The sequence below is a fragment of the Otolemur garnettii genome, unplaced genomic scaffold, assembly GCF_000181295.1.
Source record: "Otolemur garnettii isolate 467f Iridium unplaced genomic scaffold, OtoGar3 scaffold00022, whole genome shotgun sequence".
Taxonomy (NCBI): Eukaryota; Metazoa; Chordata; class Mammalia; order Primates; family Galagidae; genus Otolemur; species Otolemur garnettii.
In genome coordinates, this window is record NW_003852417.1 from 14,896,991 (window position 1) to 14,915,701 (window position 18,711).

Genomic DNA, 18,711 nt, shown 5'->3' on the forward strand with positions numbered 1-18,711 from the left:
AAAAAAAAAAAAAAAAGAAAATCAGTCTAAAGAATTATATGTAAAACCTACGGTATTGACTTATTCACTATCTACCCTACTACAAACCAAAACTATTAAAAGGTGAAGTTATTAACTTTTCTAATTATAATGTTCTCTAATTCCTAAAAGATTTCCCTGGTATCACAGTATGGTCTTGATTAAAATTCTATTTTTGTTTATTTCTAAATAGCCCCAAGATAAAAAGTGAAATGACAATAGAAGCAACTCAAAAAGAATTTTATCAATTTAAAACATAAAAACTCAGATCTATGAGATTAAAATATATCTAAGATCATAAAATTTTAAAATGAATCATTTTCATAATAAAATACTTGAAATACTTGGAAAGGAAGTGACAATATAATCAGAAGGTATAACTTACATATGGAATTTTCTCAAGGTTTTTGTAGGGAAAAACTCCTAACTATAGCAATTTGATAGGTGTTCATTTTTAAATCACTGAGAAAATTTGGAAAAGAACCACTAAAGAACAACAAAATTATTGAAATGTTGAATAACATAACCAATGAAAAACAAAGAAAAGGAGAAATAGCATGGAAAAGTAAGGACATGGTAGGGATGGGGAACGTATTTAACATTCTTCACGAAGAGCTAGAACACGAGTAAAGAGGCCTAAAACTTTTTACCAAAGGACTGCTACTTCCTGTAAAAGGTTGAAAGATTAAGCAAACAGATCTTATCCTTTACACATCTTTAAGATCAGGAAAAGAAATTTTCTTCTCAATGATTTAGAATGCAGACCTTATGTCAGGGAACTAAAATCTGACAAATTCTTCACGCCTCTCTTACATCTATGAGAAAAAAACATAACCCTTAAAACAAAGCCACAGTAGGTTTTCAAATACCTCACATAAAACATCAGACATAATGGACCCTAAATAAATAATTGGAAAATTAATCAATAAATAAATTAGAAAGGGCAAATGGGCTTGGCGCCTATGGCTCAAGTGGCTAAGGTGCCAGACACATACACTTGAGCTAGCAGGTTCGAATCCAGCCCGGGCCCACCAAACAACAATGATGGCTGCAACCAAAAAATAGCCTGGCGTTGTGGCGGGCACCTGTGGTCCCAGCTACTTGGGAGGCTGAGGCAGGAGACTTGCTTGAGCCCAGGAGTTGGAGGTTGCTGTGAGCTATGATGCCATGGCACTCTACCCAGGGGGGGACAGCTTGAGGCTCTATCTCAAAAAAAAAAAAAAGAAAAGAAAAGAAAGGGCAAATGTTCTAACTAGCTCTTAATTCATCAAATCTACCCTGGCCCACACAGTAATCAGCACAACATCTGGTGTTCACAGAAAAAGTACAATTCAAGTCTTGGTCACTTAAAGTGACTAAAACAGAGCATAACTAAGACATTTTTCTTTGACTTTTTTATCTTCAGAATGTGAAATCTCCCAGATGACCTGGACTAGAACGAAAAGGAAAATTCCTACTTAGTAAAGTTCTTTTCTTTTTTTTTTTTTTTTTTGTAGAGACAGAGTCTCACTTTATCGCCCTCAGTAGAGTGCCATGGCATCATACAGCTCACAGCAACCCGCAACTCCTGGGCTTAGGCGATTCTCTTGCCTTAGCCTCCCAAGTAGCTGGGACTACCGGTTCCTGCTACAACGCCCAGCTATTTTTTTGTTGTAGTTTGGCTGGGCCAGGTTTGAACCCACCACCCTCGGTATATGGGGCCAGCGCCCTACTCAATGAGCCACAGGAGCCACCCTACTTAGTAAAGCTTTAACAATAAGACTGTACTTCTCAGTCTCCTTGACTCAGGTGAACACAATGGCCACTTCCAAATGTGTCCATCTAAAGATAAGCAGAATCTGATAAACTGTCTTCACTTCTGTGAAAAAAGTTTTTTTAAAAAAAATTACTCCAAAAAAGGGCATTTCTTAATTCCATCCCTCTACCCCAAAAATTTTCCTAAAGGCTTTATGAACTTTACCAGTGTGTTTCCTTCGTGGTGGAGCCATTGATGCCTGATTGAGAATCAATTCTTGGAAAAATTTCCTTCTGTCTTCTTCAATAGGCCTTTGAATATACAAGACCTCTTCATACTGTATTCTAAAGATACATTTAACCTACACATATACACACACACACAAAGACATTAAATATACAGAAAATTAAAAGTATTCATATTATACCAAATTCTTCATTTCAGATTTCATAAAACATTCACATAGAGAGTTAACTTATTTCTTTTTTTTTTTCTTTCTTTTTCTGAGACAGTCTCACTTTTGTTGCCCTCAGTAGAGTGCTATGGTGTCATAGCTCATAGCAACCTCACACTCTTGGGCTGAAGCAATCCTCTTGCCTCAGCCTCCCAAGTAGCTGGGACTACAGGCACCCACCACAACACCTGGCTATTTTTAGAGGTGGGGTCTCACTCTTGCTCAGGCTGGTTTCCAACCTGTGAGCTCAGGCAATCCACAGGCCTCAGCCTCCCAAAGTGCTAGGATTACAGGCATGAGGCACTGCACCCAGCCCCAGAGTTAACTTATTTCTAGGATATGCTGCTAAGGGGCTTTTAACATCATTGACTAAATGAAAATGGAAAAATGTCTAATAAGTCATTAATAAATGATACTGTATCTAGGAGAGTCATCAGACAAAAAGATAGTTAATTTCCAATAGTCAAATGGAAATGATCTAGGACTTTTACTTAAGAGCCAAAAAGTAATTACCTAGAATCTACAAGTAAGGAGCTGGAAGGGCAGTAACATTGCCCTCTCATTCTATACTCCTTGCCTATTTCACTGTAATCTCTGGAACCCTGGCTCCACTGCAAATAAACTATACCTTCAGTCTCTTTATAGAATGTTCCATGACCTCACCTTCCAGAAGAAACTCCAAAGCAAAAGTGAGCCAGTCATTCCTATATCCCTCGGCTCTTTCCACCTGGTGACTACCTACCTCTTCTCTGCACACCTACTCTGAAGACTTTGATCCCAGAAGTCTCCTTTCCAGCATATGCTGTTTAAATCCTCCTTACATCATCACCATTCATATACTACAGCACTTAACACTTCATTTAATTTATATGTTTTTCTAGAAGGTCTATCTTCTACCTTCTAGACACCAAACTCCTCAGTACAGAGACCATTTTTAATTTATCTGTTTTCCTATACCTACCACAATGCCTGGTACATAGCAATGAGCAATGCTTACTAAGCATGTACTACATGCATAGAGCTTGTGATTTTGTTACCTAGCCCATATCAAATTGAAAATGCAACTTAAAAAAGAGAGACAGTTACCAGGATAAAAAGAAGTACCAACCATGACAATATGGAAATACTGGATTATGACCAAAGATGTCAGAATCTAGTCCAAACTCAGCTATATGCTTGTGATAAACTTTGGATAATTCATTTAATTTTTCCCTTCTAGCCACTTACTGGATTAATTTTATGATTGAACACTCAAGAATTTTGTAAGTATGATGTTATCCAAATCTTTGTAACAACGAGGTCCATTTTATGGATAAGGAAACAGGCTTAGAAAGGTTTGAGAGATTGGCTTATGATCACAAAGTAAATAAACGCTAGATTATATAAACTCTAAAGGCCTTTTCCACTCCTGAAATTTTAAGACAGAAAAGAAACAATGACAGGTAGACATAGGAATTAAAAAATTAGATGGAGAATCATTCATCTCAACACAAAGTCACATTGGTTTAAGAGTTTGTAACCTTCACCTTGTGTCCTTCCAGTGGACTAACCTCATGCAGTTCCTTCTAACCCTTCGATCTATGCTGTGCTGGTCCTTCTTTGAAAGCTCTGGAAGCAAATTCACTTCCACCTATGCGCTGTGTGCCAAACATCATGCTAGACACTGCAGTTATAAAACTGAAGAAAATGTTTATTCTCTGCTATCAAAGATTCTATAGTCTCAGAGAAAGGATCAGGGTATTATGCTGGAAGTGCCATAAGTGAGGTGCCAAAACACAGAAGAGAAGAGGCATTAGATAAGATATAGCAGAAACAGCCTACAGCAACCGAGTCCTGAAAAATACATAGAACATAGTATCCTAGAAGTGCAATGACTTTGCTCAAAGAGGGCAAAACATTTAGTTTCGGTTTTAAAATTTTTTTTCTTTTTTTGAGACAGAGCCTCAAACTGTTGCCCTGGGTAGAGTGCTGTGGCATCAGAGCTCACAGCAACCTCCAAATCCTGGGCTTAAGCGATTCTCTTGCCTCAGCCTCCCAAGTAGCTGGGACTACAGGCACCCACCACAACACCCAGCTATTTTTTTTTTTTTTTTTTTGGTTGTAGTTGTCATTGTTGTTTGGCAGGCCCAGGCCCGATTTGAATCCACCAGCTCTGGTGTATGTGGCTGGTGCCTTAGCCGCTTGAGCTACAGGCACCGAGCCAGTATTAAATATTCTTTCTTCTGATAATTTTCAACATGGTGTTAAACTTTGTGAATAAAAAGCATGCCTATAATAATAATCCACTTATATTCTCACCAATTTATTACCAATAGCTTAGAATCCATATACTTAGAAATATAAAAATAAGCTGAGTTATATTTCTTTAAATCCACTCCTAACCTTATCTTTGAACAGCCTGAGTCTCAAACTTTATCTCTCACCAATGGCAAGACTTACATGATTCCCTGTACAAATCATGCTCTCTTTCCCATGGATTCACACTGCTCATCTCACATGCTATTCACTCTTTTTTGAACCCTTCTCTAATGCACTACTCCAGCTGACACTTTCCCAGATTATCTCAGATAAGCTTGAATGCTCTTTCCAGTACATGGGTCACTACCACAAGTTTTGAGCCAGACTATGTAATGGTCCATTATTTCACTTCCAAGAAACACAGATTACAGAGTCCTTTCTGATTCACTGGTCCAAAGTTTCAACTTGCTGAGCCTAACATTGTTGCTAGGAGAGCTTCATAAGTTTCCATCCATGTGCATTTTACATTTTTTAATTGTTGTGTATCTCAAAACGTTAGTAATGACCCATGTACATCTCATTCAAATTTTTTAAAAAAACAATTCAATAATTTGTAGTAAACTTCTATAGTTGTCCAACCATCACAAGCCAGTTTTAGAACTCTTTTCTTACCCTGATAAGTTTCCTCATGCTGGCAGGGGGATCTCTTGAACTCAGGAGTTTGAGTTTGCTGAGAGCTAGGCTGATGCCACAGCACTGGGTGACAGAGTGAGACTCTGCCTCAAAAAAAAAAAAAAAAAAAAAAATTTCTTTGGCTTGGCACCTGTAGCTCAGTGGATAAGGGGAGCCAGCCACATGCACCACAGCTGGCAGGTTTGAACCTAGCCTGGGCCTGCCAAACAACAAAGACAACTACACCAAAAAAAAAAAAAAAATAGCCAGGCATTGTGGTGGGCACCTATAGTCCCAGCTGCTTCGGAAGCTGAGGCAAGAGAATCGTTTAAGCTCAAGAGTTGGAGGTTGCTGTGAGCTATGATGCTACAGCACTCTACCCAGGTCGACACAGTTAGACTCTGTCTCAAAAAAAACAAAAAACAAAACAAACAAACAAAAAAAAACCAGGTTTCTTCATGCCTATTTACAGTCAATCCTCACTCCTACTCACAAGTCTCAGCCCAGTATCAACTGATCTGCTGTCTTTAGAGAAGTGCCTCTCATACAACTATCTTTTGTGTCTGTCCTCTCGCATTTAGCATATTTCCAGGTTCACCCACATTGTAGTATGTGTTAGTACCTCATTCCATTTACTGCTGAATAGTATTTTACCATATGTGTATACCACATTTTGTTTAGGCATTCACCAATTAATGAATATCTGGGTTGCTTACACTTTTTGATGATTATGATCACTGAGCACTAATAGAAACAAGCCCACACAAAAGTCTGTGAACATGTTTTCATTTCTCCCATGAGACAGCTAGCAGTGGAACTGCTGGGTCATACCATAAATTTATGCTTAACTTTGGAAAGTAGCAGCACCATTTTACAGTCCCATCAGCAATATGTAAGGAATCCAGTTGATCTAGATACTTGCCAACACTTAGTACTGTCTGTCTTTTTGATTATACCTATCCTAGTGGGTTGTAGTGATGTCTCATTCCTGAATGGCTAATGATATTGGGCATCTTTTCATGTGTTTATTAGCTATTTAACGTATTTCTGGAACCTCATATGAAAGAAATAATATAATATTGTCCTTTGTGACTAGCTTATTTCACTTAGTATAATGTCTTTAAGATTTGCTGCTGCATAAGTCAAAATTCCCTTCCTTTTTAAGGCCAAACAAATTGTATGTATATGCCACATTTTGTTTGCCCATTCATCTGTCAACAAATGAATAACACTGGGGCTGTTCTGACCTATTACTATTATGAATAATGCTGCTATGAATATGGGTGTTCAGGTCTCAGCTTTTAATTCTTTTGGGTACACTGGGTACGTAACCAGAAGTTGGATTTCTGGATAATATAGCAATGGTGTGTTTTACCTTTTAAGGAAATGCCTATTGATTTCAACAGCTACTATAAATTTTATTTTTATTTATTTATTTGCAATTTTTGGCCGGGGCTGGGTTTGAACCCACCAACTCTGGTATATGGAGCCAGTGCCCTACTCCTTTGAGCCACAGGCGCCATCCACAACAGCTACTATAATTTTACATGCTCACCAACAATGCACAAAAGTTTAAATTTCTTGGCCGGCACCTATAGCACAGTGGTTACAGCGCTAGCCACATACACCAAGGGTGGTGGGTTCGAACCTGACCCAGGCCAGCTAAACAACTGCAACAAAAAAATAGCCAGGCACCTGTAGTCTCAGCTACTTGGGAGGCTGAGGCAAGAGAACGGCTTAAGCCCAAGAGTTTGAAATCACAGCACTCTACCAAGGGTGACATAGTTGAAACTGTCTCAAAAAAAAACAAAAGTTCCAATTTCTCCACATCTTCACCAACACTTGCTATTTTGTTTGTTTTGTTTTGTTCTGAGATAGGGTTTTGCTCTGCTACCCTGGGTAGAGTACACTGGAGTCATCCTAATTTGCTATAACCTCCAACTCCTGAGCTTAAGTGATCCTCCTGCCTCAGCCTTCCAAGTAGCTAATGTAAGCCACCATGCCAGGCTAGTTTTTCTATTTTTTAGTAGAGATGAGGTTTTGCTCTTACTCAGGCTGGTCTTGAACTTCAGATCTCAAGCAATCCTCCTGCCTCCCTGAGTGCTACGATTATATGTGTGAGCCATGTAACCTAGACTTATTTTCTGTTTTTTCCGATAATAGTTATCCTAATAGGTATGAAGTGATATCTCACTGTAGTTCTGATTTATAGTTCCCTAATGATTAGTGATGCTGGGCTTTTTCTTCATGCGTATTGTCTATTTGTCTATCTTCTTTGGAGAAACATCTATTCAATCCTTTCCCCTTTTTAAATTAGATTTGTTTTGTTGTTAAGTTGTAGGAGTTCTTTTTATACTCTGGATATCAATCCCTTACAGGATATATGATTTGCAAATATTTTCTCCCATTCTGTGGGCTGCCTTTCACTCTGCTGACAGTACCCTCCAATGTATAAAAGTTTTAATTTTTATGAGGTCTAAATTACCTATTTTTTCTTTTATTTCCTGTACTTTGTTGTCATATCCTAGAAATCACTAACAAATTCAACATCATGCCCCTAGACAAAGGATCCAAGAGAGACTTCCAAATTGGGTTTTCCCCTTTGCCAGAGGCTCTGGTGTTTTTTTATTGTTTCTATATTCCTTTCTGTCTAATAAAATCCTATCTTACCATAGAAAAAAATAAATAAGTAAAAAAATTAATTCGACATCATGAACCTTTTCCCCTATGCTTATAGGTCTTATTTTAAATATATTTCATATGTGATTATTTTATGTAGATTTTTAGGTCTTTAATCCATTTTGAGTTAATTTTTTTGTATGTATATGATAGGTAAGAATCCATCTTCATTTTTATGAAGTTTTCAGCATCTTTCATGAAAAACTGTCCTTTCCCTATTGAATGGCCTTAGAACAATTGTCAAAGATCATATGATGAAGTCTCATTATTAAGCTGCAAGATTTCTTTACACATTATTAATGTAAGTCATTTATCATGTAAGTGATTTGACATCTTTGAAATATTTTCTCACAGTCTATGGCTTACTTTTTCACTTTCTTAATGGTATATTTTGAAGAGTAAAACTTTTTTTTTTTTTTTTGAGACAGAGCCTCAAGCTGTCCCCTTGGGTAGAATGCTGTGGCATCACAGCTCACAGCAACCTCCAATTCCTGGGCTCAAGCAGGTCTCCTGCCTCTGCCTCCCAAGTAGCTGGGACCACAGGCGCCCCCACAACACCCAGCTATTTTTTGGTTGCAGTTGTCAGTGTTGTTTGGTGGGCCCAGGCTGGATTTGAACCCAGCCAGCTCAGGTGTATGTGGCTGGAGCCTTAGCCTCTTGAGCCACAGGCACTGGGCCAGAGTAAAACTTTTTAATGTTGATAAAGTTTACTTTATCAATTTTTTCTTTTATGGATCATGCCCTAATATATATTACCATACCATTTCTAATACTGTATTATAACATTTTCTATCTCTCTTCCCTCTAAACTTCAAATTCTTAGAGATCAATGACTATCTTTTTATTGATTCAATCATTCAGCAAAAAAGAAATATGTACATTCACATATATATCTGTACATGTACGTCCAGAAACTGAGTTATGCAGCTAAGGATTGACGATAGAAGAGTAAAAGAACAGTGACCCACTTTAAACAAATTCAAACTTACTAGTACATTGCATTGCATAGTATGGGCCCTTTATAAATTTTTGTTGAATGAACAATATTTACCAAATTTTGTTGGTAAATATAAAACTCTCCTTTTCTCTGACCATTCATCAAGCCTAACATCACAATATCCAGAAACAGTTTCTCTGGAGTCTTACATATTATAGGGCATCATAAGTACATGACCTTTGGAATCAGACAAACCTGGGTTCAAATCCTTGCTCTGCCATACTAGCTGTGAGACCCTAGGCAAGTTACTTTACTCCTGCTAGCCTCAGTTTCTTCATCTGTCAAACAGAAAAATAACAATAATGCCTTTCTTACTGGACAGTTAAAAAACTTAACTTAGATATTGTATATAACTGGCTTAATATAATGCCTGGCACATAGTTACAGTTGCATAAATGGCAGCATTTATTTGATTAGCAAAATCTTTTTGTTTTATCTCACTTGTTAACATGCTAAATATAATTGTTAGTCCCTAATTTTGAAGCTAAGGTTCCTGGAACCTTTGTATAGGGAAAATTAATGGTTTAAGAACTGAAAATCTCAAAGAAAAAAATGTATGAAAACCAAGGTCAAAAATAAGCCTAAGAAAACTTTCACAAATAAAATCTGCTTTCCTCAAAACAATATAGGGAAATAATCCATTAAGTAAAAATAAAATTTAGTATTTTATGTGCCTTAAAGTGGTAACAATGTTCACTTAATATTCTTTTTTGGTTCAAAAGAGAAAAAAAGCTTGCGAGGATCTCTCCTTCCTCTAAAGTTTTAAGAGGAATCATATAATTGTTTTACTACCAGAACATTAATATTAAAAAATAATTCCTTTGTATATAGATCATCCATCTTGTTTTTAATGCCCTTACCTGTTTGTTTGTATGTTTGCTTCTGAGGCAGAGTCTCACTCTGTCACCCAGGCTGGAGTGCAAAAACGTCATAGCTCACAGAAACTCAAACTCCTGGGTTCAGGCTATCCTTCTGCCTCAGCCTCCGAAGTAGCTGGGACTATAGGTACCCACTGTGATGCCCAGCTAATTCAGGCTGGTCTTGAACTCCTAAGCTCAAGCAGTCCACCCACCTTGGCCTCCCAAAGAGCTACGATTACAGGTGTGAGCCACCATGCCTGGGCCCTTACCTAATTTTTCTATTTAAAATTACTGATTTTTACCTCCCAGGTTGTACCATAAATCCAGCAACACAAAATGACACGGAAACACTTGCAATGACAAAGTGCTATGTAATCTTAATTTCATCAGCATAGCTAAGGAAGTATTTCTTTAAAATTCATCTCCAATATACTGATTTATATCATCTTGAGCCTGCCCACATGATTTGATAACAAAGTAGATAACATGAATACCTTCAGAACAGGACTATAATTCTGGCTGAAGTTTATTTTCCTTCTTGCAAATTTCGCTATTTCTATCTGCTTCCTCCCTTATAAGTCTATTTTTCTGGCTCAACCCCCAATTAACTTTTTTCTAATTCTCCTCAATAGAAGTAACTTGCAATTCCCATATATCTTAACTAAAATACTCCAACTATTTCCAGAAAGGTTCTACACAAGTAAGTCTAATTATACTAGAATTCTGAAGGATGGGAATGAGGCAGGACAGGGGTTACTTATAACCTATGTGGCAATTTAATTGTTAGTTCCTCTTTTGATACAACAAACTTGTACTGAATAACTCCCATGTTGTCAGCAATGAGCTGGGAACCAGAGAAGTGCAGCCAGTAACAAAGTTCTCTTGCTTCAAAGAGCTTGCAATCTAGGTAACAGGTTTACAACTGTTTTGGTCTCAGGACCTGTTTAAACTATTTGGTCTCAGACCCTTAAAAATTATTGAGGACCCTAAAAGAGCTTTTATTTATGTGGCTTATATCTGTTCAATATTTATGTATTTAAAGTTAAAACTGAGAACATTTTTTAAATAAGCCCACTACATATTAACATTAAAAAGGATAATCTTTTGAAAAATGTTTTCAAACTGTACAATATAGAGAATATAAAATATATAAAATATAAAATAAAATTTAATGAGAAAAGTAACATTGCTTAAAATTTTTTCAAGTACTTTTAATATCTAACTTAATGGAAAAGAAGTGGATTATTATTTCTGCTTTAGCATTCAATCTGTTACAATGTATTGTTTTGGCTGAAATATATGAAAAAACTAGACTTCAACAAATACGTAATAAAAAAAAAATGAGAAACCTGGGTGGTGCCTATGGCTCAAAGGAGTAGAGTGCTGGCCCCATATGCCGGAGGTGACAGATTCAAACCCAGCCTCAGCCAAAAACTAAAAAAAAAAAAAAAAAAAAAAAGAGAGAGAGAGAGAGAGAGAGAGAGAGAAACCTGACAATCTCCTACAAAGTCTTAGGGGTTCCCGAGGGGCCCCTGGACCATACTTTGTTACAACTGATCTGGAGCAATGATTTCCAAATTGGGGGTGGGGGGGCAGTTTTTGCCCGGGGTCAGGTTTGAACTTGCCACCTCTGGGATATGGGGCCAGCACCCCACTCCTGTGAGCTACAGGCGCCATCCAATTTCCAAACTTTTTTTTTTTTTTTTAGACAGCGCCTCAAGCTGTCCCGCTGGGTAGAGTGTCATGGCATCACAGCTCACAGCAACCTCCAACTTCTGGGCTCAAGTGAGTCTCCTGCCTCAGCCTCCCAAGTAGCTGGGACCACAGGCGCCCACCACAACGCCCAGCTATTTTTGGATGCAGCCGTCATTATTGTTTGGCGGGTCCGGGCTGGATTCGAACTCGCCACCTTAGGTGTTTGTGGCTGGCGCCTTAGCCACTTGAGCCACAGGCACCGAGCCTCCAAACTTTTTTTATTAAATACTTTATCAGGAAAAAAATAATGAAAAATTTCCCACCAGTATATATTATTTCTATTACCAAACATATATACAGAGGATAGTTACGCTAATATGAAAAATAAAAATAACTAGAAGTTCTAATGTTTCTCTTAGTATCCCAAAGTATACACTTACTTTGGAGACTACTGGACTATAGATATATATATATACACATATATACATATACACACACAAACACAAAAATGTCAAATGGGCTCTAAAAGGATGAGACTGTCATTTTTTCCCACTAATAAAACACTAGTCCCAGAAGAACTAATTCTTTTTGTGTTTTTATGTTTTCTCCAATTTTTAAAAATGGAGAAATTTTTCTTTTCAACTCAGAATGGGTTTATCTTCTGATTACAACAGTATTTATTACAGAAGATTTAAAAAAGACCAAAAAACTACTATAATTTTAACACCCAGAGATAATTACTAATATTTCTGCATATATGCTTCTGATTATTTCTCTATAAACTGGAAAAACACCATACTTATTGATTTATAACCTGCATTTGTCAAATAATTTCAAAATTTCAAAATTAAATGTCAAAAAATTTAAATACCTTCTCATGATCTTCTTTTTTTTTTTTTCTTTTTTTGCAGGTTTTGGCTAGGGATAGGTTTGAACCCACAACCTCCAGCATATGGGGCCGGTGCCCTACTCCTTTAAGCCACAAGACAAAACACCTTCTTATAATATTAAATATATTCTATGTCAATATATTTAATGCTCTCATTGTGTTTCATGGAGTCTACTATAACCTAACCAATTCCCTATGATGGGACATTTAGTTTCCAATCTATGAAAAGCCTACAATAAAACCTTTGTAGTTTTTGTGTTGTCTATGTGTCAAACACGTATCTTTGTATTTGATCATAAAAAAATATTCAGGTAATTACCTATAACTGGTATTACTGATTGGAAAATATGTGTGTATATATATGTTTATGAATATTTCTATGGATTGTCAAGTTTACTCAATTGTTTGGGTGTTGGTTGGGGGGAGGGTGCTATTTATGTTTGTTTTGGTTTAGCTTAGGTTTTTTGAGACAGGGTCTCATTCTGTTGCCTGGGCTAGAGGGTAGCAGCATCAGCAGAGCTCACTGCAACCTTAAACTCCTGGGCTCAAGGGATCCTCCTACCTCAGCCTCCTGAATACCGTGTTTCCCCCAAAATAAAACACTGTCTTATACTTATTTTTTCTTAAGAAGACACACTAGGGCTTATTTTCAGGGGCTATCTTCCTCTCCACGCCAAAAGGCATAGCCACGCCCATCACTACATCTTATTATCGGGGTAGGGCTTATATTTAACAAATGCATAGAAATCCTGCTAGGGCTTATTTTTTGGGTAGGTCTTATTTTCAGGGAAACATGGTAGCTAGCATACAGGTGTATACTGCCATGTCCAGCTAATTTTTCTATTTTTTTTTTTGTAGATATAAGGTCTTACTATGTTGCTCAGGCTGGTCTCAAACTCCTAGCCTTAAATGATTCTCCTGCCTCAGTCTCCCGAACTGCTTAACTTACAGTCATGAGCTACTGCACCCAGCCTGTTGTTGGTTTTTTGAGAGACAAGAGTCTCACTATGTTGCCCAGCTGAACTTGAACTCCTAAGGCCAAGGGATCCTCCAACCTCAGACTCCCAGGTAACCATGACTACAAGAGTGTGCCACTACACCAAGAAAACAATTTTTTTTACATATGCCTATTTGACAAGGTTAAAATCCTGTAACTTACTGTTATTTTAACTTAACCATTGTGTATTCTTAAATATACTATAGAAAATAGGCCATTTCTTTCTTCAAGAATCACTTGGTTTTATACCATCCACTTTTTATTTCGTTTCTTCCACAGATGTGGCAACCTGCTAACCTACAGACATTTGGTTCACAATTGTCTTTGCTATTCATTCATTCAGTAAGTACTTATCAATAGATTGCCATTTCAATTTGTAACATGAAAATAAGCATTCTTTTATTTTTTTTTTTTTTGAGACAGAGTCTATGTCGCCCTCAATAAAGTGCCATGGCGTCACAGCTCACAGCAACCTCCAACTCTTGGGCTTAAGCAATTCTCTTGCCTCAGCCTCCCAAGTAGCTGGGACTATAGGTGCCCACCACAACACCCAGCTAATTTTTTTTGTTACAGTTGTCACCGCTATTTAGCTGACCTAGGCCGGGTATAAACCTGCTAGCCTGGGTGTGTGTGGTCAGTGCCCTACCCACTAAGCTACAGGCACTGCCTGACAATAGCAGTCTAATGGCAAAACTGAAATTAAAATGGAAGGCTTGTGGGCAGAGGAGGATTTGCCATGAACAATCAGTATGAAAATGTTATGTAATCACTAGTATGAGACAATTCCCATAATCTTTACCCCACAACTGTGAATATCCATAATAGCTTTAGTTATAGGGTAACTAAGGGCTAATTATACAGATGATGAGCGGGAAAGGGGCTAAAATTTCAAGATTCAATGCTAGTAAATTTAGATATTAATTTGGGTATTAGAAACAAATAATGAAAAGGCTTACTAGTCAGCAGGCTTTTCTTAAGCCTTTAAAAATTATGACAACAGGGGGTGGCGCCTGTGGCTCAAAGAAGTAAGGCACTAGCCCCACATGTCAGAGGTAGTGGGTTCAAACCCAGCCCCCGCCAAAAACTGCCAAAAAAAAATTATGACAACAATATACCAAGATTGAAAGTATATAGGATATAGTATTAGCTGAAATATACTAAACCAAGAGTAAAATTATAGATAACATACAAGCAACAGGAGTATGCAAAATAAAATTTGCTCTTTTGAGAAGATAGGATTATAAGATTTTTATTTACAAATTTTTCAACAATACAAAATTCAGAGAATTATATATTCTCAATTAGAATCCTTAATTATCTCCCAAATTTTATCTCTTCTCCTTTTTATAATATTATAATAAAGCTAGTTAAGGTGGGCACACAGTGAAATTTCTCTCAACAGGCCCATGTAATAGCTCACACCGGAAATCTTAGCACTTTGGAAGGCCAAAGCAGGAGAATCACTCGAACCCAGGAGTTTGAGGCTGCAATGAGCTATGATGATGCCACTGCACTCTAGCCTGGGCAACAAAGGGAGAGCCTGTCTCAAAAATAACAAAAAAAATAGTAACAAAACCAAAAAGACCAACTAGTTGACAGAGGGCTTCTAACTTGTAAATGTTGCTCCTAGGTTACATCTAGGTTTATTTCATTCTTCCTTACCTGCATTCCTACTTCATAGTAGTATAACATCAAACCTTTTATAGCTCTATGGCAGTGGTTCTCAACCTTCCTAATTAGCTGGACATGGCTGTATACACCTGTAGTGCTAGCTATTCTTATTTGCCATTAGAATGCTTATTTTCATTGTTACAAAGGGGTCGTGACCCACAGGTTGAGAACCATTCTTCTATGGTTTCCAATATAAATTCACATATACTGTATCACACCAACAACCCTGTCTGTGATTATTTACATTTTATGGACAAGAAAACTCAGGCTATTCTAGGTCCAAATATTTATATACGATCAAAAGACCAGTAAGTCAGTACCTTAGTTTTTCTGATTCCTATTACACACAGCATTCCATTAAATTTTACTGCCCTCTACAGTAAACATTTTGATTAATGGTCTTCACATACTATCAGATATTAATAAAAAATGAATTATTCTACATTTAATATACTTTTCTTAAAACGCAATAAATCATACAAATCCATTTTAGCGAAACTGAACAAAAGCTGAAACATAAAAGAACTCAGCAAATAAATACCTTAATCATAAAACCCCACATAATCAGGTTTTATATTACAACACTTAAAAAGGAAAATCTGTATATGAACATCATTCCTACTATGTCTCCTGGGCAAAATATATCAAGTATTCCTCTGCCAGACAATTTCAAGACCCGATGAGCTCAGGATATTAGAACAATTTTTTAAAAACCAATTTTGTGACAGGCACAGCGGCTCATGTCTATAATCCTAGCACTCTAGGAGGCTGAGGTGGGTGGACTGCTTGAGCTCACATGTTTGAGACCAGCCTGAGAAAGAGCCAGACTCCATCTCTACTAAAAATAGAAAAACTAACTGAAGGCTAGGTGTGTTGGCTCATGCCCGTAATCCCAATGCTTTGGAGGCCAAGGCAGGTGGACTGCCTGAGCTCACAGGTTTGAGACCAGCCTGAGCCACAGCAAGATCCCTGTCTCTAAAACACAGCCAGGTGTTGTGGCAGGCACCTGTAGTCCCAGCTACTTGGGAGGCCGAGGCAAGAGGATCACATGAATCCAAGAGTTTGAGGTTGCTATGGAGCTAAGACGACATGGCACTCTACCAAGGGTGACCGAGTGACATTCTATCTCAAAAAAGAAAAAAAAAGAAAGAAAGAAAGAAAGGAAGGAAAACTAACTGGGCATTGGGTGTCTGTAGTCCCAGCTGGTCGGGAGAATGAGGCAAGAAGTTTGCTTCAGGCCAATAGTTTGAGGTTGCTGTGAGCTATGATGATTCCACAGCACTCTAGCCTGAGCAAAAGAGTGAGACTCTGTCTCAAAAAAAAAAAAAAGAAAGAAAGAAAGAAAGAAAAAAGAAAAAAATGTAAAAAGTCTATCTTATTCACATGATTTTATTTACCAATTTTTTCTGAATTGACTGATTTTTACCTTTGATTTGAACTCAAAAGCAAAATGTCTTATTAGTAATAATATTCAACTTAACATGATCCTGTCATTCATTGCTAACAGGCGAAAGGTCAAATCCCACCAAATGGTTTCATAGATGATAAGGATAAATAATTACAAAGGAATCAACTATAGCTACAGTCTTCTTAGAAGGTACTGCAGGTTGAGTATCCCACATCTGAAATGCCTGGGACCAGACATGGTTAGGATTTTGGATTTGTGTGTTCAGATTTTGGAATATCTACATATACCTAATGAGATATCTTGGGGATGGAGATGAGACCCAAGTCTAAACACAAAAAAATTCATTTATGTTTCGTATATACCTCATATACATAACCTGGAAATAATTTTATATAATGCTTTTAATAATTTTATGTATGAAACAAAGTATTGACTGTTTTTTGACTGAAATCCATCACATGAGGTCAGGTGCACAATTTCCCACTTGTGACTTCATATCAGGACTCAAATATTTGGATTCTGGAGCATTTCAGATTTTGGATTTTTGGATTAGGGATGTTCGATCTGTATATATATGTCCAATTCTATTCTAAGCATGAATTGTCTCAGTCTTTACAACACTAAGGAAGATATCACTATTACATCGAAAAAAGAAACCAAAACTTAAAACATTAAATAACTCACTTAACTTACATGGCTAATAAGCAGCTATACCCAGGATATGATCACTGACAGTACTGATTTCATAGTAATTAAAAAGAGTCTAATATACAAAGTCAACAATATAATAAGGAAAGATAAAAATTTTATCAATTCTTACCTCTTCAGGCAGTTCACTGTACATAGTTTCAGAGGTAGACAATAAAAATATAGGTGAAAATGATGGTATATCTTGTAGCAATGTCAGAAAAGTTGCTCTCACAGTTTCACTAACAGCTTCCCACCAATCACCAATGTGAGGCATGTAAACAATACTAGGTGCTGTTCTTCGAGCTTCACGAAAAATCTAATTAAGGAAAGAATCAGCATTTAAAAACTCAAATTAATTATTCTAAAGTCTACCTGGCGACATCCGGATATATAAAATGTATCAGGCCTGTTACTATCATTAGTTCCAGCCCCTAAATTTAAATTCTTCAAGATATGATGCCTAAGCTTTACTTATAGCTTGTATCTGCCCTTGTCCCACAAAAAAAGGGGTATTTTTTGCCATTTAATTATTCCTATAAGTATATGTTAATAGTATACAGGTATCAAATTGTTTCACTTATCTATCATGTAAAGATAATAAAGCAGAACACCACTATAGAATATGCTGCAAGTAAAGAGATAAACATGCACCCCTGTATCATCCAAGTGAGAGTGGTATTAGTAAGCCTTATTCAAAGAAGAAAATGATAACACAGTTTGAGCACATTGCCTAAAATCACTTCACATATGAATAAACATTCTAAGAACAATGTACCATCCTAAAGCTTAAAACTAATGAACTTCCTACTGAACCACTTGTTCACCTCCACCTATTACCTTAGTTTAGTCTTTCATAAAATAGTCACAAGATACCCTTATTTCTCTAACGAGTGATAAATTAACAAAGAGCTCTGAGACATTTCTATTATCAGAAAATACAAAATTATTGTTTTCCTCAGATGTTAAAAAGAGTCCTAACCATAGCTTCAGTCACCCCTACCCTGCAAATAAGGACCAGGTTGGCTATTAGTAAGCTACCAAGTACAACTACTGTCCTTTATATATAACTCAAGAGCTTAACAGCCCACCAACAAATTCTCACATGTTATTATGACATCTCTTAACAATTCTTTTTCTTTTTTGAGACAGAGCCTCAAGCTGTCGCCCTGGGTAGAGTGCTGTGACATCACAGCTCACAGCAACCTCCAACTCCTGGGCTCAAGCAATTCTCCTGCCTCAGCCTCCCAAGTAGCTGTGACTATAGGCACCCGCCACAACACCCGGCTATTTTTTGGCTGCAGCCGTCATTGTTGTACGGCAGCTGGATTTGAACCCGCCAGCTCAGGTGTATGTGGCGGCACCTTAGCCCCGTGAGCCACAGACGCCCAGCCGACATCTCTTAATTATTTTTTAAAAGTTTAGGTATATTGGCTCAGTGCCTGTAGCATAGTGGTTACGGCGCCAGCCATCAAGGGTGGTGGGTTCGAACCCAGCCTGGGTCAGCTAAACCACAATGACAACTATAACAAAAAAATAGCCAGATACTGTGGCAGGCACCTGTAGTCCCAGCTATTCAGGAGGCTGAGGCAAGAGAATCGCTTGAGCCCAGGAGTTGGAGGTTGCTGTGAGCCGTGTGATGCCACAGCACTCTACCAAGGGCAATAGAGTGAGACTCTGTCTCTACAAAAAAAAAAAGTTTAGGTACAAA

The 18,711-nt window shown here is 37.4% G+C and overlaps 1 protein-coding gene across 1 annotated transcript in view; it reads right to left on the minus strand.

Moving 5' to 3' along the window:
* The window catches only part of ATAD2B (ATPase family, AAA domain containing 2B), a 183,275-nt gene that overhangs the window by 40,381 nt on the left and 124,183 nt on the right, over positions 1 to 18,711 (minus strand). The window contains exons 18-19 of the mRNA XM_023511813.1: positions 17,134 to 17,319; positions 1,979 to 2,114 (exon numbers count right to left, since the gene is read on the minus strand). Of these exons, the coding sequence (XP_023367581.1) occupies positions 1,979 to 2,114; positions 17,134 to 17,319 (322 nt within the window). The remainder of the gene's footprint in view (positions 1 to 1,978; positions 2,115 to 17,133; positions 17,320 to 18,711) is intronic.